This window comes from Passer montanus, unplaced genomic scaffold (assembly GCF_014805655.1).
Source record: "Passer montanus isolate IOZ18808 unplaced genomic scaffold, ASM1480565v1 scaffold9, whole genome shotgun sequence".
Classification (NCBI taxonomy): Eukaryota; Metazoa; Chordata; class Aves; order Passeriformes; family Passeridae; genus Passer; species Passer montanus.
This window is the reverse complement of record NW_024374367.1, coordinates 15,454,050-15,479,156: the sequence shown is the minus strand read 5'-3', so window position 1 is coordinate 15,479,156 and position 25,107 is coordinate 15,454,050. Positions and strand designations below refer to the sequence as shown.

General features: G+C 46.9%; 1 protein-coding gene across 5 annotated transcripts in view; it reads right to left on the bottom strand.

Moving 5' to 3' along the window:
* The window catches only part of CNTN4 (contactin 4), a 245,715-nt gene that overhangs the window by 26,725 nt on the left and 193,883 nt on the right, over window positions 1-25,107 (bottom strand). For all 5 annotated transcript variants that reach the window (XM_039695312.1, XM_039695311.1, XM_039695314.1 and 2 more), the window contains 2 exons: window positions 22,726-22,876; window positions 6,584-6,711 (listed from right to left, as the gene is read on the bottom strand). In XM_039695312.1, coding sequence (XP_039551246.1) covers window positions 6,584-6,711; window positions 22,726-22,876 — 279 coding nt within the window. The remainder of the gene's footprint in view (window positions 1-6,583; window positions 6,712-22,725; window positions 22,877-25,107) is intronic.

Sequence of the window (25,107 nt, the reverse complement as noted above, 5' to 3'; positions counted from 1 at the left end):
TATTGTCTGCTTGTGGTAATATGTTCAATTAAACTAAATCAGTACTACAGAAGAACCTCTGAATTGCCTGAAAAAAAAATTAATTGTCTGCTGCAAATTTAATGAAGCTTAACACTTGTGTTATGTTTACAAGTTTTATTTGTTATGAGCAGTAAGTGCTTACAAGAGCAAAAGAAACTCTGAACTGACTTCATTCAGGCAGCCCTAAGAGCAACCCACTGGTGTTTGATTTTATTACTGTATTTGATTTCATTTTCATCTCTCTCTCTGCCATTCACTGCTTTTGTCCTTGGCAGCTGACTGGGTTTTTTCTTTCCCAGGAAGAACCTGAGAGCTCTCCCTGTGCTGTTCATTCACAGTTCAATGTTTGGCCACAAACCTGTGACAGGACATGTCCCTAAGGGGCCATGGCTGCTCACTCTGACCGTCAGCATCATCATCCTCATCCTCAGGGTGTCACTGACCCTTCCTGCTCTCAGATCTCAGCAGGTGTGGAGTCACAGAACCCTGGAACACCCTGAGCTGAAGGGATCACCCAGCCCAGCCTCTGACCTGCACACACACCCCAAACCCCACCCGGGGCATCCCTGGGAGGGTTTTCCAAACGCTCCTGAGGCTCTGGGGCTGTGCCCATTCCCTGAGGAGCCTGGGCAGTGCCAGCACCCTCTGGGGGAAGAACCTCTCCCAAAAATCCAACCTAAACCCCCTGACACAGCTCCAGCCCCTCCCTGGGTCCTGTCCCTGTCGCAGTTGTGTTTGACAAGTTCACATTCAGAAAATCAGAAGCCAGACTTGCCTGTGAGCAGCCCAGAGAGAGGAGGCTTTGGGGAAAGCTCAGCAGCACAGGAGGCATCTGCTTCCCATTTTGCCACTTCTGTCACCCCAGAATAATCACAACCTTTTTGCTTCAATTAACTATCAGAAAAATAGGGATGCTGACAGGATTCACAATTTCATCTTCCTTGGGGTGCTCTGGGCTGCCCTGATTGTTCTGATGACCTCAGGGCTGGGAGGGAAACCAGACTTCACCTGCCCCAGGTGTAACAATCTGGGGGGGATGCCAATGTTGAAACTCAGCCTGAGCCCCCCACGCCTGCCCAGGGAGATGTGGGCCAGCACCACACAGCAACCTTGGCAGCCTGGCAGCTGGGATGAGCAGGGAAGCTGCCTGAAAAGTCTAAAATCCTTGACTAAACCTTGTGCTCCAAGTGCCATGTGGAGAAGAGCTCTTGCAGGCTGCAAGGACCCTGAGGTAGCTGCTGGATCCCAGCCCCAGCCTCGGCTCCTGCTGCAGGATTTCCCACCCAGGGAAGAAGAAATTAAGAAGAAGAAATTAAGAAGAAGAAGTTAAGGAGAAGCAGCAAAGTGCAGCTGAAGCACTGGGGCTGCCAGGGTTGAGGGAGGGAGGGGCAGGCGTGCTGGAGGCACAGCTCCCTCATTTATTATCCTGCCTTTCACGCAGTGCTCTGGGTCATAATTTTACTTAAACCCAGCAAAAGAGCCTTAATTGTGTCCTAGAAATAATTGGTGTCAGTGGAAATAGCCCAATTAGAGGGGAATATTTTCCTTTGCAATTTCACGGCCAAAGATTACGGCTTTCCTTGTCAATTGTGGAAATCAAGCCTTCGCTGCTGGTTGTGACTCAGGAGTCAAGAAAGGTTCCTCCTAACTCAGAAATAAGTTTTATTTCTTAAACATGAGAATACATAACATGTTCTCATGAATAAATCAGAGCCTGCATAACTCCATGGCACTGCCTGAGCTGTTTTTGCCTGCAAATCCCTGATTTAGAGATTCTGGAGTACAAGTTCACACTCTAAATTGACTTTTCCTCCGTGAAATTTTTTAAAAGAAAGTATTAGACCTGATAAGAAATATTCATTCATGGCTGAACTAGATATAAAAATTGTGTTCAGCATATGCTAAAACAAAATTTAAGAATAAGGAAACTTCTTTTGATAGTTTCAGAGTTGAGTCTTTATCTTGGTTGTGACACAAGCTGAACACAAACCTCGTGTGCTATCCAGGAAAATTACAGAAAGCCCAGAAAATATGGACAACCCTCCAGTGCTGCTCCTGGATTATTCCTTAAACTCTGCCTCTCTTTTAAAATTATATTTTGTACTTTCAACAGCAGGTGTCATTTAACCAGGTCCCTTTTTTAAGGTCTAGGCATAACCAACATGAAGATTATGTTGAACGATGAGGAGAGAAAAATAAAGAATTTGCATGACCTTAAACACTGCAGGAAGAAGCAGAGCTCAGTGACAGAGGGGCCACTCGTGCTGCAAAATGAGCAAGCACTAAACCCAGAACATGGATGGGTGGGATAGAAAATACCTGCAGCACCTTCCTGGGACAGCTTTTCCACAGGAACAAAGCAGCAGCAAAGGGGGAAAATCAGGGAGGTCTGGAGAGGGCTCCTGGGAATGTGGACAGGGCTGAAACAGGTCAATAGATTTCAGTAGCTGCTGTACATTTCCCTTGGTTCATGATACAAAAACCCCTCAATATCTTAATGTGTGGTTTATTCTTCCTCTTGGGGGAAAAGTTAAAGCCCCACTCCAAGGAATTGATATCCCAGTTACTCCAAAGTCACTCCAAACTCAACAGAGCTGAGAACTGGTAAAATTCACAGTTCCTCAAATTCACTGATTAAAAAAACCCCAAAACCTAAAACCCCCATGGACATGAGGCAAGCACAACACAAATTCCAAACAATGGAGTCTCAATTCTGATCAAGTGATGCTGAAACAGAGACAGCCACGGGTGGCAAGAGGGGACCACCACATCCCACTGCCACAGATGCTGTGTCCTAAAGGACTGCAAAAACACAGCAAGAATTCCAGGTTTAAAAGCAGCAACATCTGAAGTCTCTGAAAAGTTACTCGATAATGGGCCAGAATTTACAGAATTTAATCAATTTTAACTGCAATGCAGCACTTCAGTGTTCACACAGAGGAATAGGCTGGGAATGAAAAATGTGCTATTTTATAAGAAATAATTTGAATCCCTGTGCTGGACAAAATCAAGACTATCAGTCTATTCAAGCGTGAGGAAAAAATAACCTCCTGACATTATCTTTGTGTTCTTTTCCTGCTGAAGTGATACAGATCCCAGCCAGCAAAAGTTCTCCTGCTTTTACTGCCTTGAGCCCTCCCGTGACAGCCCAAATGAGAGGAGCTCCCAGCAGCAGGAAAATGTTAAAGGTGCATCATAATTAAACAGGCAAATAAAGCCATTGGAAGCTGCCCTTGTCAGGGGTGCACCAACGTGACTGGAATTGCTGCACTCCCCAGGGGGAGCAGGCAGGCACCAACTCCACCAAGCATTCAGAGATCAGTTTCAATTGAAATGTATTTAAATCTATGTCTTTAGATACAGAGATGGATTCCCAGCTGAGCCCACAAAAAGGAGATGTTTGGGAATGGGTGCCAGCACTGGGACCACGATCCACTCACCTTCAGTGTCCCCAAGGCAAGGCTGATCAGAGCTGGAATAAAATCCATTTAATGTGTCTGCTGGGAGAACATCCTGCATGCCAAGGACCCTCTCACCCCATGAGGGAGCAGTGTCACCCTGCTCTTTTGAGTTCTTCTGAGCCTTCTGATGTTTACGTCCTTGTAATGAACTTTCTCACGCACTTTTCTGTAAATACTTATTGTTTTGAATTATTGTATGGAGGAGGAGAAATGTAATAGACTGTTGGTTTGTCCAGTGTCATTGGAGAGGTGGCACTGTCACCCTGCAATCCACTGTCACTTTTGGAAATCTATAAGTTAGAGTCAAAAATGAAACACTCACTTTTTTGCCTTGGAAAATCTAATATCCACATCTTTCTGTTCTATGTTCTGGAGTGACAGAGCACACAAGGCTCAGCTGATCCCTCACCAGCTGCTTTGGGATGGGGCTCCCACCCCCCCTCAGGTGGGATATCAGCACAGGAGCCTCTCCTGCTGCTCCCACATCCACAGCTTCTATTGCCACAGCTCCCTGCTCCTGGATCAGCCTGTTGATCTCGCTGCATTAAATACAAATGAACTCATTTCGTACAGGCTGTGCCTGTTTGCTCTGTTTGTCATTTAATCCCCTGCTACTCAGACAGCCTCTAATCTTTCTGTGTGTTGCAAGAATTGAACATTTAGCCTCAAGTACAGGAAAAAATTGAGGGAACAAGATGGAAAATTAATATTTCTATAATACATGGAAACACACACCATGTTTTACAGAGCTCTGAACGCTGCCTTAGAAGGAGCTGCTTCTCCAGCCTTACAAACTCAATCCTGCTTTTTAATTTAAAGGTCAAACTGTACAAGCAAGTTTCTAAGATTTCAGGTCTTGGAGGCCAAGAGGTTCTCATTTAGCACCAGCCAACAGAACAAACCCAAAGCACAACTGCACTGGTTCAGAAAACCACTGGGGTTCACCCAGCCTGACAACTGAATGTTAATACCCAGCCCTATGGGCACCTGTCAGGATTTGATATTTTTTAAACTGTCTACTCATGCATAAAATGAATATTTATTCATCCCTCTCTGGTTGTTTGCCAGGGAGTTATTTTAAGCTCCTTGCTTCTGGTGTAACATATTCCTCTCCCACTCCCATCCTTGCCTACACTGTCTCTGACACTGTAGACATCTCTCCCTGAGAAAGGAAATTAAAATAAAAATAAGGATAGCCTGCAATATTAATGGAAGAACACAGGAAGGTTAGAAAAAATGTCTTTACCTTCACAGGTTTTTACTCAATGACATAAGAGGAGTTAGAAAAGAATCCAAGCATATCTTAAGGTCAAAAACCACATCAGCTGTTAAATTAGTCTTTTTGTACACCACAAACCTGAGTTAAAATAAGGAATTCACTCATATTTCTGTCCAAACTCACACGTGTTTTACTTAGGGCAGAGAGACTCAAGCATTTCACTCCGTAATACAATATTTTACACAGTTCATTTGGAGTTCAGGATAGTTTCTGCTCTTTTATACTTTTTATGGGCCAGACTTTGAAATTGCATTTCTCAGTTTGCTGTTAATATCCACATCTTGGGCTTAAGAGTTTATTCTGTGCTTCGTGCACATGTGTCACTGCCATTAATGCAAATGGAATGGAGTCAAAACAGAGCACTGAGGGGGAAAAAGCCCTCACTAATCCTTTATTACCTCAGTGTGAAGAAAAGCGATTTGTGGAGCACAGGAAGGCAGAGATCAGGTTCAGTAATGCCAAGGTTTTCCTGGGAATATCCTGCAGGATATTCCTTGTGCACTGGGAGGGAGGGAGGATAAGCCAGGAGCTACAAAACCATGATTCTGGAATAACAGAACCCAGTAATTTCTGCCTCAAACAATTGGCTTTTTTTATGGTGGGAGAAGCAGTCCCTGAACTGCAGCTCCTCATTCTCCCCCTGGGCTCTTGCAGCATGTGGAAAACCAGGACAGCCCCAGATGTGGGAAAGCTGGAGCTGCCAGCTGGAACCCCACCCTGCTGCTGTCCCTGGAGAGGGGATTGGGGCTGGAACCCCACCCTGCTGCCATTGCTGGGGAAGGGGATTGGGGCTGGATTTGCCATTTTGCTCCCCAGTTTGCTCTGGGATGACAGAGGTTGATCACAGGCTGCTCAGGGAATGCCCCTGGATCTCTGGAAGTGTTCAAGGACAGGTTGGATGGGGCTTGGAGCAGCCTGGGATAGTGGAAGGTGTCCCTGCCATGGCAGGGTTTTAAGGTCCCTTCCATAATTTTGACAATGGATAAAGTCTTTTATGTTTGTGTTCCCTGAGCAGCCCTTTCCTGGCTGTTTGCTGCAGGTGCCTCCTAGGACAGTCCAGATTAGGAAAAAAGAGAATCAGCTCCTATAGAGACCTAACTCTGGTCCTCACTTGTCTCTGTTCTTGTTTCCAGGGACCAGTGTGGGCAAATGCCACACAAAGGACTCAAAATAATCCCAAACTTGAAAAATTTTTGTGGTCCATATACTTCCCTACACAGTTCAGAAAATCCCAGACTAATTGGGACCTCTGGATATGATCCAGCTATAAAAAAACATGGATTCAAACCCACATTGAAACATTGAAAGTATTTTCTGTATCCCACAGACACAGCTGACAAGGAGAGCCTCTGAGTATGATCCATCACTGCAAATGTGTGGGAGAATTAAAACTGACAGCATTAGAGCTTTTTGATTGATTTATCACTTTGTAATCAATGTTTCTTGATTTGCTATCCAATATAGATTTTTCCCCAAATAAGAAGGAGATAGAGGGTGAGTGTAAGGGTAATAATCTGTATGTTCATGGCCTACAATAATTAATCAGACACTGCACTATTCATCAGCAGAGCAAAAATTATTTCAACACATTTGTCAGTTCCTCTCATTGTTTATCAAATTATTCCTTTGAATAACTTTGTCAGATTATTTCTTTAAATATCTTGGTCAAATCACAGCTTTTACTTTTGAAAACAACATCTGACAGAACACGAATAAACACTCGGAGTTCCTGAAATGCTGAAGTTCAACCCTGGAGGAGGAATAATGAAAATGAACAGGAGTTTGTGCCCCAGGCAGCCACAATAAGAATGGTTTTAGTCACCTTTCACCACCAGGCTGCCCGTGCTGCTCGCTGTCCCAAAGTGGTTGGTGGCCACGCAGGTGTAACTCCCCGCGTCCGATTTGGTGACGTTGACGATCCGCAGGCTCCCGTCATCCAAAACAGTGATTCTGCAAAGACAGCAGGCACAGGAGCTTTATTTCCCTTTTTTTAAAGCCTCCACAAAGCCCTTTTGAGTGTGCACTAATTATGGAGGTGCAGCACAGCCAGCCCTGCCTGCCCGGGGAGCCGAGCCCACGCGAGTCTCTGCGGACGCGCTCCACAAATGCTGAATCATTTACACCAGCTCCCCGTGCCTTCACTCGAGGGCAGCTTTCATGTACACACCAGCAGCTCGTGTAGGTGTTCCAGGCTGTGCTTTGCTGCTCAGCCCTCTCTCCACGACAGCCCCTGCAGCTCAGTGGAGCCCTGGCTCCGTGCGAGCTCGCAGCCTCGCGGTGCAGGGCAGGTGTCCCATTCCCCAGGTTTTCCAGCAGGATGGTGGCTTCTCACTGAGGGCACCACCTCACTGCCCACCTCTCTGCCTGTGTGTCACTCAGGTGTCCTCAGGGGTTTGTCTGCACCGGTGCCTGCAGGTTACAATGTCCTGTGTCACCCCTGTGCTCACCTGCACGTCCCCACCTGAACGGGGGGGTTTGCTGCAGCCTCTCCAGGGCAGCAGGCAGTGAGGATGGAATGTTAATTCCTGGGTGATCCCCACCCCCTCCTGTTGCACAGGAGCACTTCAGGCTCCCCCTGTTCTCTCAATGAGCTTTGCTTCCTGTTACGGTTTTTATTTTTTTTCTGAATACAGAAAACCTGATTTTGGCCAGTAAATCCCACTGGAACGTGAATGACTTGTGCCCTGTGGAGGCATCACCTAAGGAGACTCCAGAAAAACCTTTCTCCCACCCTAAGATCACCACTTTTCACAACATTTTTGCCTCCTCAGATTCACATCCTGCAGCACAATCTGCTTTCTCACCTCCATCCACTTGCAGAGCTGCATGGAACATCTTGTATTAATTCCTGCCTTGTCCTGCTCAATTATTTCCCCATTTCACTAAAACGAAGAAGCCTTCCTGCATCCTTAATGCCAACAGAGCTCTGCACAAGTGGACTGAGAAATCAGGAGGAAAGAACCTCAGCAACAGCAGTGGCACTGCTGCAGGGGGGCTCAGGGGGCACTTCCCTCCTTTAGGGAATCACCTGGAGCCTTGGGACAGCGCTGGGACAGCTGAACAAGGGCACAAACTCAAGCACCAAGGGCACCCTGGGGCTCCCTGGCTCCTGCCAGCTGCAGCCACGGGGCTGGGCAAGGTCTCCAGTGACACTCAGGAACCCTCAGCTCACCCAGGGAGCTGCTGAGGGTCCCTTGGCCATTCCCCAGGCTCTTGGTGGGCACACATGAACTACAGAGCCCCCATTCACAAATGACCCAGTTTGGGTGGCTGTGCCAAGTGAGGAGGAGGAGGAGGAGGAAGGTGGCACAGGATGCTCTGGGAGCAGTCACCCACCTCTGTCCTGGCTCACCCCTGCTTGACCTACCCCTGCAGCAGCCCAAAAGCCACAGGCCAGCTGTCCCTCACAGGGGACAGAGGTGATTTTTCACCCATCAGCAGCAGTGATATTTAATAGGAGCTTCTCAGCTGGCTCATGGTCCCCAAATTGTTGCAGTCAGCAACGCTCCCTGCTGTCATTTATTTCTGAGGGACTCCAGAGCCACGGATTTGCTTCTGTGGCAGTGGCTGCAGCTCAGTAATTGGAAGGGAGCAGTGGAGAGAGGCTCCTGTCACCTCCAGCCCTCCGTGGGCACAGATCAGTGCTGCTGCTGCATCAGACCCAGGCTGGAATGGCCACGCTGGCCTCCAGCAGGAGCTGGGCAGCACCAGCAGCTCCCCAGGAATTATTTGCTGCTCTCATCAATTCCAGGTCTTCAGGAACAACGGGGCCTTTCTGAAAGCTGAAGGTGCCCTTGGCAAGCATTAAAATTCCAATCAATGTAAAGCAGGACAAGCTCAGCATTGTGCTCCAGCTCAAGCAGGACCACGGTGCTCCAGCACTGCCCCACCAGGCTCTGCCCTCCTTCCCTCCCTCCACACTCCTGCCACCCCAGGAAGCCCAGAAAATGGGGGTTTTAGATTATTTCTGTACAGTTGAGGTTTTATTTTTAGTTATTTACGCTTTATTTTCAGCCATATGGCTGAAAGCTATTTACTGGCTAATCTCTTCCATGGATCATTTTAATTGTGTCTGTTGATGAGGTCGGATTTAATTTCAAATTCTAATGCCTTTTCTATCTCTGTCTTTCTCCTGCTATCAGTTTCCTTCTCAGCTGTCTTTATTCCCAGTGTCACGCTGGTTTTTAGGTGATGAGGACTGGAGAGCCCTGGGGACACCTTTGGATCAGGACAGACAATCCAGCTTTGGCACATCTCAGGTGTGCTGTCTTTATTTCCTTCCCTTCCTAAGCTGAGACTGTGCTCCCAGGCTTTCCAGCCTGAGCCCACGGACAGCCTTTAACCCCAGCAAGCTTTGCAAAGAGCTCAGGGGGGACCTGCCCTGAGTTCTGCAAACCCTTCCCCAGAGAGCCCCCAGGAATGTTTAATTCTCGTCTGGTCTCTCAGAAACTCCCTCCACACTCCTGGAAACGAGCAGCATTAAAAGTGACAGATAACTGTACAAGTTAACTGATTTTTTCCAAATAAATCAGACCATTAAAACCTCTGTGTGACTCATTGATTAGGAGGCCTTATGGTTATGTGGCTCTTTTTGCTGAAGCTGCTTTTCTACAGCAAATGTTTTGTCCTCTAATCTGAATCCAACGCGCTAAAAGTTAACAAATAATTATTTGAACACTTGGAAATTTGTTACAGTTAGTTGAGAAGGGAGGAAGGCCTCTCTCTGATATTGCTAATTCCCAAATTTCCTTTGCAGACCTATCTGCACTAAACGAGATGAGAGACTCATTTCAGGCCACTGAGGTTCTCAAACTGCTAATTGCCTCGAAAGCAAACAACCCTTCAGCCACAACTTTCAGCAGTTTGGGTGAAAAAGTTCTTCCAAGCCACAAAGTTCAAAGTGACTGAAGCACTGCTCAGTGTGCTCTCTCCTCTGAAATGCACCCTCAAAATGTTTTCTAACCAGATGCCTGGGAAGACATAAACCCAAACCACATCTCCCATAAACACACACATCACACAAAGTGCTGGCTGCTGAGTGTGCACCTCTTTAAACCACTACAAACTCAACAAAGCAGCTACTGACTTGCTGTTAAATGTTCTGGGTTCCCTGACTCTACTAACAGCAGTGGTAACTATAAATAAAAATATAAATCTCTTCTTGCACAGGTTAATGAACTGTTCTGCTGCTAACATCACTGCTAATCAGAGAAAAATCAAAGAAGATAAAAATATCCATTTGAAAAAAAAAAAAAGATAATTTAAGGTAGTTTAGCATCCTTATAGGAAGAAAGGTCATCTATTTTAAACACAGCATTTGTAAGAGAGAATCTGGGGGTCTGTGTTGTTAGCTGGAGAGTTCAGGTCTGAAATGAGGAGAGGAAAGCATTGCTTCTTTCCTAAACTGAAGCATTGGGTTCTACTGCACCAAGAGCTGACCGTGTCAGTGTTTGGATCCAAACTCTTCTGGGGACAAAGCACCTTTGGAAATGCAGCAAACAAAATCCCTCCCCAGCCTTCCTCAGCCACTTCCATTCTACCACTGCAGCAGCAAATGGGAGAAATCTCTGACCACCTTGCAGCTCCCTGAGGGAGCTCCCAGAGCAGCTCCTGTGACAAGGACAGGCACAGGGGGACGAGGGGAAGGCTCCCAGTGCCAGAGGGCAGGGCTGGCTGGGATATCCATCCAGAGGGGTCACAGCCCCCTGGCTCTGTAGAGCCCCGAGTCTCCAGGAGCTGCTGAAGATGGCTGGGAGAGCTGAGGCAGAGCTGGAGCAGTGTCAGGAGGAGGAGCAGGGCAGAGTCCCTGGGCTGTGAGCTGTGGGTGCTTGTTCCCAGCCCGTGATCCCCTGCCAGGTCTGTAAACCCCCCAGCAGCCGGTGTGTGACCTCCAGCCTGGCTGGAGCAGGGCAGGTGATTCCTGGAGCCCACTGCAGCACTCCCAGGAGCAGATAAATATTCCTCAGGCAGGAGGAAATATTCCTCTAACATATGCATTTAGAGACAGAAATTGTCCTGTTGAGCTCAGGAAGAGTTTTATCACTGACTTCGTGAAAAGGAGATCAAGCCCTTGGAATAGAAAGGAAAGAGGAAATCTGCCCAAATCCCAGGGCACCTCACAAACCTGAGTGTCAGTAAGCAGCTCTGTGGAAATCTCACCCTTGGGTGCTTGGCTGCATCACCTGCATCTCCCATCACCTGCCTGCTGCTCAGCTTGGCCTCCTGCTTTGACAGAATATTCCTTTAAAATCCCAGACATAGAGCATCCACGGGAACATCTTGCTCTGGAGTTTAATAGAGAAATCCTCAGTGGCTCCAGGAGCAGAGCAGCCCTGCAGAGCCAGGGGTGCTGGAGCTCACTGACCTTGCAGGTGGAAGCCTGTGCAGGGTGAGGAGCAGGGCCAGGCCCTGACCTTCCCAGCAGGAACGATTCCCAATCCCACAGCTCTGCTCAGCCAGCTGGCACAGCAGGCATCCCTCGATGTATTCCTCACAGCTTGCCCTCTATTTTTCTGTTCAGCAGGTGGAAACATGCAGGGTCTGAATGGAATATGAATGGAGTACAAATGCAGTGCATATGGCAGCCTGGGTGTGCCTCCCCTTCCCGAGGGACACAGCACAGCCCCAGCACTGCAGATCACAGCTCCTTTGGAGCAAAAGTGCTCAGAATTACAAAGTGACTTTTTAATTTTTTTCCCCCCCTCTCAATGGTTTCATTAGCACTGCTGCAATGGAGTAAGGTATTTTGTTTTCTTATCTAATCATTTTAGCATTTTAATTTATGAAATACAAGCATAACTACCCTTGCTTTCACTCTTGATTAAACATACACAGCTGAAATATTTCATGCTTAGCCAAGTGAATATTTTAAATATTTTTTCCCCCAATGAAACAATGCTTAGGATGTCCAATCCCTTTTCTATTACAGGGAGAAAAGATGTCTTAGAGCAAGCATTTAAATGAATGTCAGCTGGAAGAAACACACACTGAGTGCAATTTGAGATAAAACTACCATTGATCCCTTCATGTACAGCCTTTGTGGCAGTGGTGACGTGGCTATTGAAAAGAGACACTGGTGCCAGAGTTCTTCTCAGAGATAATCCGTCTTCTGAGAGAGGATTTAGGTTAAATGTACCTGTGAAAAACAGTGTATTTCAGCTGACATGATGAATGGTCTATTGTTACCCTGGCTGCTGTGCCTGGGCTGGGGGCTGGAGGCAGAGAAGAAAGCAGAAGCACCAGGCAGCTCTGACTGCAGTCTCAGCAGTGTATTTGTTCCCTCTTTTCCCAGAGTTCCTTGGCAGGAATATCTGGAGCAATTTTTAGCCTTAAAGCAACTTTGCCTCATGCCACAACTCCAAGCAATTGCATTATTTATCAAATTATTTCTATTTCCATCAGACATCTTTGTAGCTGTTTATCACCTTTTAAATAATGCTTGCCATGCAGTGGGGGTTATTAAAATCATCTCATGGATGTGGTACTGGCCATTAGGCTATTTTGGGCAAGCAGTGAAGTTTATAAATCCTCACAGGTTTTACTGCTCAACCCCCCAAAATCAGGGACACATCTCACGAGTACCTGCTCATCACCTGAAGAATGGGCTGGCTCAGGGCACAGCCCACAGGGAATAACTCCTGTGGCCCTGGGATGTTGTCCCCAGGTGTGACCCCGACCTTTGTGCTGCATAAATAACTCACAGCCAGGTCAGAGCTTTCAGCTTCCTGTTTCATCTCCATTAAAATACCCCAGGTCAAAGCCAGAATCCTGGGCCTCACAGCTCTGATGGTGCAGGGGGAGAGAGCCCTGACCCTAAACCAGCACCCTGTCATGCCACTGGGACTTCCCACCCTTCACCAACACCAGCCAAACCCTCAGCATCCCCCTTCAGCAGGCAGAGCTCTCCAGGCTGGGGCTTCACCCTCATCCTGTCATTCCAGATGTTTCTGAACAGGAGGAGAAAGGGACACCACCACCAGAATGGGACATCAACACAGCCTGAGGGCTCACAACACCAACCTGAGCAAGGACAAGCTGGGTCTGCTCCACAGCTGTCAGGGTAAATCCCAGGGGAAGGCAGGATGATCCCGTGTGCTGCAGCACCACGAGTTTTCCATTGGATTTCCATCCAAACTCCCAACTGGGTGGACTCTCCCACACACCTGCACCTTCCTGCCCTGCTAGCTGTGCCTCACCCAAGCCCCCAGAGCTGCTGCAGTGTTTATTTGTCTGTGAGGACCTGTCTTTTCATGGTTCACAGAAGAGCCTGAGATAATTTAGAGCCTCCGTCAAAGCCCATTTAATTTAGTGCACGTCTCTCTCTCAGTGAAGGCAGCAGTAGATAACTCCTGCCTTATCCATGACAACTGACAGGCCTCTTAACAGCAAGCCCCCTATAATTAATTTTCAGGTAAGAACTGTATTTGTTCTAAATAAACTGAGGTAAAATCCTGTTGCATTGAGTTCAGTAGAACATCTCCCACTTCCCAATGTGGGAAGCCATTCCCCCTTGTCCTGACACTCTCTGTCCATGGAAAAAGTCACTCTCCCTCTTTTAGTACTGACTTATCATAAAAACGTGTAAATAATATTCTAAAGAGAAACAAAAAATAGAACATCTTTTGCTCAGATAATTAGTTTTGATATTATAGCTTTGGAAACATCCAACAGCACACCACCACTGAATTCAGCATCAGCTGAAACCAGCCATGGAGCTGGCATCCTACATTTGCCCACAATTCTCTTTTTCCACCAATTTTTTATCTACAGTGACGGAGCAGTCCAAAGCAATAATGCTGCATCCAGCCATTATTAATATCTATAAACACAAAAGCTGTGGTTTGTCATCATTTCCCTTTGGTGTGTACATTTTAAAGACAAGTCTGAAGTGACAGAACCTCATCCTGATGCAGCAGGGAGGCAGGAGGAAAGGAAGGGAGCATTTACAGCTATTAGAGACTTCATGTAGATTGTTCAGAGACGCCTGGAGTTATAATTCAAATACAAAAATATCCCTAGGTTATCTAAGAAGAACAGTTCTCTGGAAAGTATCTTTCTTAAAGGATACTGATAACAGAAGGAAACAAATGAAAAACAAACACAAGAAATGTGAGGGACCCTGAAGGGAGCGAGGGGGCTGTGGAGAATTTCAAATAATAGAAACCTTTTTGCCTTCTCTCTCCAAGCACTCTTTTTTTTACTGCACACAAAATTAAAATAAATACAGTCAGAAAGCCCATGCCATCAAAACAAATATTTGAACAAGCAGATTTGAATAAAGCAAAGAAAAGCTTTGTTTTTACAACAGCTTTCCTTCCTTCCTGTCTCCTTCCTGAGACATGAGGCAGTGACAATTTGATACGGGAAGATTCTGCAAGTCCAGAAGGGTCTGAAGGTGCAAAGAGCCAATTTTCCATTGATTTTGGTGGGAAATGAAGACCACCCCCCAGGGAAATGGCCCTTTGGACACAGCCCCTCCAGCTGGCAGTTCATTTTGCAGACAAAGCTGATAAACCACGAACGCTGTGATGGCACCACGAGGGACAGGCATGCTCCACTCTCCAGACAAAAGGCTCAGGACCTGGACCAGCTCTTCTGGTGGCAGTGGAGGAGCAAAGCACTGAAAAGCCCTTGATGAAAAGCTGAGCCCTCCCTTTCTGCACAATCAGCCAGCAGAGACACAGCTCTCCACACGCCTCCTCCTGCGCTCGCAAGCGAGGAAAATCCTGTCTGGGCAGCAGCAGGTGCTGCAAAGCCACTCCTGCTTTCACTCCATCTAATGTTCAGTGAAATATTTGCTGTGCTCATTCTTCCAGGGCACTGGCTGTAGCCCAAGGCATGGGAATTAAATGACTTCTAGTCCACGGAGCAGGACAGTGGAAATCCTGGAATTGGAGAGCAGCATCCGGCCACCTACACCAATAATGCATTCCTGAAAAGGACAAGCCTCTACCTACATCAAACCCTGTGGAGGTTTGTAGAGCATAACAATCAAAGGGGACTCCACTGGAGCTCGTAAAAATTATTCTCTTAAGAGAAAAAAAAAATCCATGCAAGATTTTCAGTGCATCAGCTGCTGACACAAAGCGTTTCTAGGAGCGTTCGTGAGATCGCAGCAGAGGCAGCAAATGCATTCTCAGCTTATTTGTTCCAGCTGATACCACCCGAATTCAAGCCCAAAGGCACAGTCTTTCAAAGATAACACATCTTTCCCTCTGGTTCCAACAAAAAATGCCCAAAGTACAAAGAGAAATTACACACTCAGCTTGTAATGGACATTAACAGGTTTGTGAGATCCAAGAAGACATTTACATCACTTCAAAATGATGTTTGAATAGCCATCAAAAATATCACCAAGTCTGAAATGTTCATTAGGAATCCTTCTTCCCCTTTAGACATGTAATGATTTCCTTGGATTCTAAAAGTGCATGTCAAAGTATGGCCCTAACTGTAAAATCATTGCCTGCTTCTCTTCAGCATAAAAACACCCGAGAGAAGAATCATCTGATAATAACTTTTCCCTTCAAAATGCTGCAGAAAAACTAAAATCATTATCAGCTGGAGGACAAGGAGGAAGCTACACATCAACTCCAAACTGCATTCAGGGGGCTGATGACAGGCATTTCTTTGGGAAGCAGAGGCTGTGGGGTGTGCTTACCATGGAGCAAATCCCGTCCTGCTCTTTCCTCCTGTGGGGAGGGACCAGCTCCTTCCTGGAGCAGCTTTACACAGAGAAAGGAACAACTTGTAGCTGTGTGTTCAGCATCCAGAGATGAATTTAATAATCATAAAACCTTGAGAGACCTCAAGCAGGAGCAGCAGCAAGTCACATTTCTTTCAAGGATGTCAGCACGGGACACGTCTGGCTGCAATCCAGAGGTTGGATGCTTCAGGGACAGAGCTCTGCATCCTTCATCCCCTCCACCTCTGCAGGCAAAGCTCTGATTTTAAAATTAATCCACAAGCACCAAGGTAAAAGCCTGGTGAGTTCTCTTGACCCCTTGTGACAGGTTTCTCTTAAGGATATCTTCATCCTGTTTCTAAGGATGTCAGCACGGGACACGTCTGGCTGCAATCCAGAGGTTGGATGCTTCTGGGACAGAGCTCTGGATCCTTCACCCTCTCCACCTCTGCAGGCAGAGCTCTGCTTTTAAAATTAACACAATTTCACCGAGGTGAAAGCCTGCTGATTTCTCTTGGACCCCTTGACACATTTCTCCTAAGGATATCTCTTCATCCTGCTTTTGACAGGACACATCTCATTCTGGAGGTCGGATGCCTCTGGGACACAGCTCTGGATCCTTCACCCTCTCCACCTCTGCAAGCAGAGCTCTTAAAATTTGAAGGAGCTTTTAAAATTAACACACAAGCACCAGGTGAAAGCTCTTTGCCCTCTCTTGAGCCCTTGGGGCACAGCAGCCCTGCAGGTTTGGCCACAGCTGGGTTCTGAGCCAGCAGCACAGGCAGCAGGGATGTCCTACACGTGTTTCACGGAGCGTTACAACAACACCACGCTGCAAATAATCTGCTGGGGAAACAGGAACAGATTGCTGATGTTACAGGAGGCTGGGGCATGGCATGAGGGACGGGCTCATTCCAGGACTGCCAGCTGAAACTTGGCAGAGGCTGGGACTGCGCTTGTCAGAGCATTCGGCAACAGTTTGTGGCTGCAAACAGGAAACCATTCCTGCTTCCACAGGAGCAGATGGGAGAAATGGAAATTTTAGGGAGCAGCCTAATTATTGATGCATACAAACTAAACCAGCACCAAACACAAGTCTCTGACAAGTCTCTAATCCTTCTCTGGTAACCTTTAGCTGGAAATATTTATAGAATCATAAAATCATTTTTAGGTAAAGCCCTCTAAGAACATTGAGTCCAGCTGTTAACCCAGCACTGCCAAGGCCACCACTGACCCCTGTCCCCAAGTGCCACATCCTTTTAATCCTCCAGGGATGGGGACTCCAGCACTGCCCTAGGCTGGACAGCCCTTTCAGTGCTAAAACATGGTGGGACAGAGAATCAGGATGGTTTGGGCTGGGAGGGGCCCAAAGCTCATCCAGTGCCACCCCCTGCCATGGGCAGGGACACCTTCCATAGACAAGGCTGCTCCAAACCCGAATCCAGCCTGGCCTTGGACACTTCCAGATCAACACAGAGCTAAAACCAGCTCCTGCTGGCAAACAGCTCATGAACAGGAGGCCATCAAGGACAACGGCTTTCCAAGACTTCCTACCACCAAATCCAGTGGCTTCCTGGTTCATTTTCTTCTCTTTCTGCAGCAAATTGGTTAAAATAAGTGGACGAGTCAGTTATTTCAGATGTTGCAATGAAGTAGAGCCATCTCTGCCACGGTCTTTGCAAAGTGAGATGAATGATCGACAAACTTCAGAAAGCCATTTGCAGGGTGTCATTTTTCATTTTGCCTGGGCAGGATGTAATGAAAACCCGACAAGTTATTGATGGTTTGGTTACCTGTCTGCCTTCAAGAAATTGCACAGGTGCTTTATGTAAAAGAAAAATAAAAAAATACAAAGAGTCAACACAATTAATGGGAAGCAATGATGGGAAGCATCCTTTGAGGTTTTCTTTTCTGCTGAAGTGTCACTAGGCTGTGTGTCCAAAAGACACTGCTGGCAATTCATCTCTCAAGTAATCAGGATAAAAATATCACCATGGTTTGTACCCTGGCACCAGCCTGGGAAAGATGTGCTGTCTGTCCTCTTGCCATTTTCTTTCTGGCTGTTTAAAGTAATTAAGCACTAATTAGGAAGTTTGAGGCAACAAACATAAAACTGGAATTTATACAACTTTTTGTACTCAAGACGTGCTGGAAGAATGAGAGAGAAGCTTTTCTTGTTCAATTTTACCATTTTTCCTCCTCAAAATGATGCAGCATCAACATGGATATATTAAAATTCCTGTAATAAAATAATATATGTAGGAGGGGGCCCATAACTGGAGAATCTTTGTCAGGAGGCCCTGAGGATGTGAACTCTGGAGAAAACCATGGCTGAACTCTTTCAGGGAGACAAGACTTACTGGGCAGCTTTGAAGTGCAGAGGACAGAAAAAAAAAAAAAAAAAAAAAAAAATCAGGTGAGAGTTTTCTGCTTTTGCTTGGCCAGAATGACTCCAGCTCCTGGAGAAGGAATTCACTGCTTCAGCTTTACCTGGTGGTTCCCAATGGCTCCATGCTAGCCAGGGGACCAAGGACAGGAGGGAGCAGCTTGGTGTCCCCTCAGCTCCTCTCCAAAGCAGCTGCATTGGATGATGTTCTTCTTTACAAACAAATTAACATTCCCTGCCAAATTAATAAGCCTGGAGGCACAGCTGTGAATTAACATATCCAAGTGGTTTTCCAGCTCAGCTGCGTGGTGTCCTTCCTTCAGAGGAGGCTGGGATTTTGGGGAGCTCAGGCTGGGCTCTCACTGAGGGCCCTGAGCTCTGTCCCATTCCCGCTGCTCCCTCCCAGTCTCACCTTCTCTTCAGGACTCCAGTTGTGGCTGCCACATCCCTGGAAATGTCCAAGGCCAGGCTGGATGGGGTTGGAGCACCCAGGTGTCCCTGCCCACGGCATCCACACCAGGGTGAGTTTTAAGATCTCTTCCAAACCATTCTGGAATTCATGACTTTGCAAACAAATTATCCTCCTAGACTGTCCTGACTCCTGGCTGTGGTGGAGAGAACAGTGGGAAAATCTGGACCAAATTACTGAAACCTTGGAGCAGACCAGCCAGTTTGGGTAACAAATCACAGCAGCTGTCTGGACGTGCAGTTTTCTCTCCCCAGTGTGAGTTAGCCAGGCACTCCTTGCACTTCCAAACACTTCCATGGCTGAGCTCGCTGGGAAAATGGCACCATGTGCTGCTTTCCTGTGCTTTTGCTGGCTTTCAGCTACAAAAAGAACAATGTTCCTACTGTAAGCACTGTGCGTGTGCAAGCTCACACATCACAGAGCTTGTCAGCACTGCCAGATAATGGGAGCAGCTGGGAGATTTCCAGGAGGATCGTGAGCGTGCCTGGAGTATCTGGGTCAGATCCTGCTCTAACAAAGTGCACCAAGAGGGTCCCTCTACACAGAAACTTGTTTAATTAAGATAACAGATGTTGCTACTGCACGAGTCGTAGGGAATGGTTGTTTAATTGGACACTTTCATATTCTTTGCTACCAGCACAGAACATCATTTGTTTTTTTATGCATTTCTTTCCTTACAATTAAACTGTATAAACAATGCAGGCACTGTACATTCATGGAAAAGAAACAGCTCTAATGATGTAGGGGCTCTACACGAAGAAGAATGAGAGAAGAGCAGTTTGTTTTTGGGATTAAAAGTACAATTATTTTTCTGTCCCAGCCTGAGCACATGTCTGGTGGCAGGGTAAATACGACTTCCAATAGCTCTAGAAGAACATTAGAAGTTAAGACTGTTGTGTACATATTTTAGATAAAAGTTTTCTCGCTTTTCCTGCACTCTTTTTGCTCTTGGGGAGCCAAGGAGAAGGGGAAAAGTGGAAAGCTGTGGAGGAACAAGAGAAACGTGAATCTGCTCTTGAGCCACACAACACAACAGCTTCACCTCTGGGAAATGTGTCACTGTGAGGAATAATAAATGGAATTATTGCCACTACGGCATGAGAAATGAAACCCCCTTTGCCTAGGCCCAAAACAAGACCTGAGAGAAGAGGGAAGACTTGCAGGGGGAGCGATGCAGACCCTGTGCATCTGTATCTGTGCTAGAGCTGTTCTTATATAAAATTTACCTTCTGGAGTCAGGCCCCCAACAGCATTTTGACTCAGTTAGGCCTCCAAGGCAGGATTTCCTTTATTATGGAGATGAAGTGCCTTTAATGACTGCAATAATATAATTGTACCCCAGGGCAGGATTCCTAATAACACAATTGCACAGTTCTCAACCACCAGTAAGAGATGCCCTGAGGCCATGAGATTCATTAGAGGTGCAGCACACACTACCTCAGCCTCCAGAGAAGAAAGGGAAACCTAAACCGATAAAACTATTTTTTTTTTCCACCGTGGTAGTCTCTGCTCTCTGGGCAAACATCGAACACACTTTGTTTTGCCTCCTGGACAGCAGGAGCCTCCAGAGCCAGAATCTCAGCAGCAAAAAACACGCACAGTGTCTCCAGCAAGGAATTTAACATCACACACCAGCTGCAAAGCCACAGAAGCCCCAGGAGAAACTCTGAAGTGATTGCCATGGCAGCCATCAGGCTGAGCATCAGCATTCAAAGCAAGCACTGACACTGTGCTGCTTTTAACTCCACCTGGGATTGGAAGGATCATCTATATTGATTAACCTCCACGTGATCAACCTGCAGGCTGCAGAAGGATCCAGATGTTCAGGTGCCTCTCTGGCACTCACAGGAGCCTTTAACGTCACTTTAAGCAGAGATTTCATTGAAGTTTCTTCTCCCACGCCATCTAAAAGTTCTGTGCCCTGTCCTAGATGAAGAGATTGCAGCAGCAGCTTTTCCTGGCATCTTCCTCCCTGGATTTCAACAGATTGTTTTCCAACAGCTGAGAAAGTTCTTGTTTGAAGTCCACACACAACTGGGGGTGCAGGAGCTGGACTCCAGGCACTGCTGCTGTCCCCTGGGACAGCGGGGAGGAGATGACATTTCAGCAAGCACAGAAAGCAGAAATACAGCAGCATTAAGCAGAGCTCAGGCACTTGGCCCCTCCTGACGATGACAAGGAATGACAGTGTCATTCCCTAATTGTGCATTTCACACAGTCTCCAGGTCCAGGCTGCAGGTGAATAAAGGCAGTGGTGAGGACTCAGCAGCCTCATCCCCACAGGAGACACAGCCCAGTGAGTGTCAGAGCAGAGCAGGTCCCCGTGCCAAGGCAGCACTCTCATTCCCACACTCTGCCAGGTAATCCCTGCTGGATGATCCCTGGCTGGGAAACCCCTGGGCTGAAGGAGCTCAGGATTTCACACCTGCTTGGGCACATTTCACGTCTGGTTTGCCATCCAGGGCTGGGTGCCCAGGTGGGAGGCTCCTGGAGTGGCTCAGCAGGAGCAGGAGGAGCCCAGCACTGCCAGGAGAGCCTGCAGTGCACCTGGCTGGGTTTGCCCCTGAGCCCAGGGTGTGCCCACCACCCTGATCCCACCCTGCTGGGCAGCCCCACTCCTGAATTAAAATGTGCAGTGCCAAGGGGAGCAGCCTCAGGGTAAGCAGCACATCCAGACTGTGCCAGTGAGCACAGGGACATGGATGGGACCTCGTGGGGCTGACACTGCAGAGATTCCAGCCTCAAACACCCCAAAGCCAGCCCCAAACACTCCAAAGCTTTCAGTTCTAAACACTCCAAAGCTTCCAGCCCCAAACACCCCAAATCCAGCCCCAAACAAAGCTTCCAGCCTCAAACATCCCAAAGCTTTCAGCCCCAAACACTGCAAAGCTCCCAGCCCCAAACACTGCAAAGCTCCCAGAGCCAAGCACACCAAATCCAGCCCCAAACACTCCAAAGCTTCCAGTCCCAAACACCCCAAATGCAGCCCCAAACACTCCCACCCTTCCAGCCCCAAACACTGCAAAGCTTCCAGCCCCAAGCACCCCATATCCAGCCCCAAACTCTCCAAAGCTTCCAGCCCCAAACACTCCCACCCTTCCAGCCCCAAACTCCAAAGCTCTCAGCCCCAAACATTCCAAAGCTTCCAGTCCCAAACAACCCAAATCCAGTCCCAAACACCCCAAATCCAGTCCCAAACACCCCAAATGCAGCCCCAAACACTCCCACCCTTCCAGCCCCAAACACTGCAAAGCTTCCAGCCCCAAGCACCCCATATCCAGCCCCAAACTCTCCAAAGCTTCCAGCCCCAAACACTCCCACCCTTCCAGCCCCAAACACTCCAAAGCTCTCAGCCCCAAACACTCCAAAGCTCCCAGCCCCAACCACTCCACCCTTGGCACCACCCACACAGGAGAGCAGGTTAATTCACTTTTAAGAATCAATACACCTTGATCTGTGACAGCTTTGACCCCAGCAGCTCTGTGCCCTGCCTGCTGAAGGAAGCGTTGTGCCATCGATCACCAACTCCTTTCGTGCCAAGAGGTGAACCAAACAGCCCACAGAAAACAGCTTGGCAAGGGTCAGGGAAAGCAGCTAAAGCAGGCAGAAACTGGGTGTTCAATATTTGAACCATCTGGCTCTAAATGGACTTTTCTGCATACTCAGACACACCACAGTCTCTATTTCAATGGACACTGCAGGCTGGGTGGAGCAAGATTAGACTTTCCAAGGTAAAAGAACAGTTCCAAGAGATTAAAGCTTTTAAAGACAACAATTTCCTACAATTTCTGGCTTTTGGACCTTTACTAATAGGACAGGATTCTCCTCACCAATCCTAGTGCCACATCATGTTTTGGAGGAGTGGCAAGGACAGTTTTCCTGCTCTCAGGTGCTGTGCAGGTGAAACAACCACGCCTCTACAGAGCCAACAACAAATCAACACCACAGAGGAGGATTTGAAAAACTGGCTTTTGAATTAAAAAAAAAAAAAAATTGGCCAATCTGAGAAAGCCACCTTCAAGTCAGGCATTAGAATTGTCAAATTAATTATTGCCCCCAAATAATTCCTGTTTGCAGGACACTGAGTAATGTACCAGAGCTGTGCAATTTGCACTGGAAGCTTTTGTCTCCTGGGAACCTATTGTTTTTTTAAACAATGGTTATTTAGAGCACTGCAGAGGAAAAATATTTGGTTTTTTTGGAGTGCATCTTTATCAGCTTCTTGGCAGGGATGATTTAACAGCAGACAGAGATGGGAGGGCACCGCGGGAATAGGAATCTCACCCCTAGCTCCTTGGGATTGAACACAGGCTGTTTCCTCATGTATTTGCAAGTCAATTTTGCAAAGCTATTAATGACAAATTTAGCTTTGATTGCTGAAAGTCCCTGGGTTAGTTAATGAAAGAAATGGTTACTTTAAGACATTACCTCTCATTTTCTCTTAGGATGTCTTTTCCTTTCTTCCAAGAATAAGTAGGTCTGGGGGAGGCTTTGGGCTTGCACTCAATGATGACTTCACCACCCACTTTAACAAGAGTTAACTTCTTCAGCAGGGTTTTGGAAAAGTCTGGCCCGATGGCTGAAAGCAAAACCAACACAAACCAGATCAGAATTCCCCCAGGAAAAACCAAAACCAGACTCATTTGAACTTTACAAAATCCCAGGGTTGTTTCTGACTTACAATTCCTAAATGATTGGACTTGATGAGCTAGTGAAGTCTGGATGGGGTAAAAAGACACCCGAGTGCTTTTTTCACTGCAAAAAATACTTGATTTGTTTAAAAATGTGTGCTCAGCTAAAAACCTGAGAAACCAGTAACCCCACCATGCACATCCTACTGGGACAGCACCCCTAGGAACCTCGTGCATGAGGAGTACAAAGTATTTCCTTTTTCTGTGTCAGGATCATCCTTCTGGCAGGCAGGGCAGTTCTCACAAACACAGAAGCATTATAATTAATCAGAAACGTTAATATTTCCAGAAAGGTTGACACTTTTATGCTTCCTGTTCATAATTATTGCATAAACTGGGTTATTTATTTAAATTCTATAAAGGCGGGAGACACTGACACAGCCAGGTCCTGAACCAAGTAATACAAGGCAAGACTTGTTGGCTCCAGGGCACAAAGCATCATCTTTCCCTGCCCCAGGGCACGCTGCTGTGTTTTGTGACAAACACTCAGATATCCACTGAGGTGACCCCAAAGCCCTGCAGCCTGGGGAAATGAAGCCTTGGCTTCTCATTCCTGCCTCAAAGGCTTTTTAATGATCCCTACACTGGGCTCTGAGGCAGCTCTGGCAGTGAAATCCCCCAAGACAACCTTGAGTTTCATTGATATCAAACAGAACCATTCATTTTTTTAATGTAGAGAGCTCAGAGCAGAAGGTGAGGCAGCTGAAGGGCTTTAGGAACAATTCCTGCTGACAGGAACTTGGCTTTCTGTTGAAGCAGTGGCAGCAATCTCTGCTCTCTCCATCCTCCTTGCTGGCTCCTTGGACCCCCTGCTCCAGCCCTGGATCCCCCCTGCTCCAGCCCTGGATCTCTCCTGCTCCAGCCCTGGATCCCTCAGCTCCTGTCCTGGATCCCTCTGCTCCATCCCTGGATCCCCCCTGCTCCATCCCTGGATCTCTCCTGCTCCAGCCCTGGATCCCTCAGCTCCTGTCCTGGATCCCTCTGCTCCATCCCTGGATCCCTCAGCTCTCTGCACTGTCCCTGGCTCCCTTTTTGCTGCCCCTGGGAGATCAGAGCTGAGATTTCCCTGCTCTGCATCACCTCGATGCCCCCTGACAGGATCCAAAGCTCACCTGCAGCAGCTGGGAGACAAAACCCCACAAATTCCCTTTTCTCAGGGCACCTCATCTGCCTCACTTCTTGCGGCTATCATTCCTGCTGCCCAAGAGGGGAATAAAGCACAATCCCACACTGAAAATGGGATGGGCTTTATGATCCAATAGTGCTCCAAGTTACTGCACCTGAGTTTTTTGTTTTCCACATTTAATCACAGGGACTTAATTCTGGCACTCAGAAACACAGGTACGATATTAAATTTTAAAAAAGAGCCCTGAAACCAGCACTGGCTTTGTAAAACACTCCAGAATTAAAGGAGACAACCTGAGGACACTTCCCATCAATGCACTCAGAACCAAGTGCATTATTGATGTAATTGTTAATATATTATCACTTCTGAAATTAATTTCTCAGATGATTGTCCTAAATTTATAAGCAAGAGATTTTTTTGAGTAATCCTGTTACTCCCATCTCCATAATAAAGAGTTTAGACTGTCTTTTGTTAATCATTTGCTGCATTTCCTTGCTCCTGTGTGAGACACAGGAGTTGCTCACTGTGGTTTTATTCTGTGACGTTCAAGATGTCATCATTTGACATTTAGAAACTCTGGGTTCATTTCTCAGCACTGCCACAACTTCCCTGTGCCACTTCAGGAGTAATGAATTTAATTTATTCACACCTTTTGTTTGTCGTGTGGGGATTTTAATGACCTTTTTTTCCCACCCTAGGTCCACATTTCATTTTTTCAATTTGTTTTTTAAACATTTAGCCTGAAAATTCTGTAAGACTAGACTGCATCTCAGTCTTCTACAATGTCCAGCACCACTGGATTTTGCTTTTATTTAAAGACTCCAGGCAAGATAATTGGCAACAATAATTGAGAAAAATCACTCTGAGTAAAGCTCAGTCTGTAATTTTCCATTTCTCTCTTTCACTTAATTTTGGTGTAAGTCTCACTTGAGATGATTAAATACCACCATTGGCAAGTGCTTAACTTCAGGACCTTTTAAAACAACCATTTTA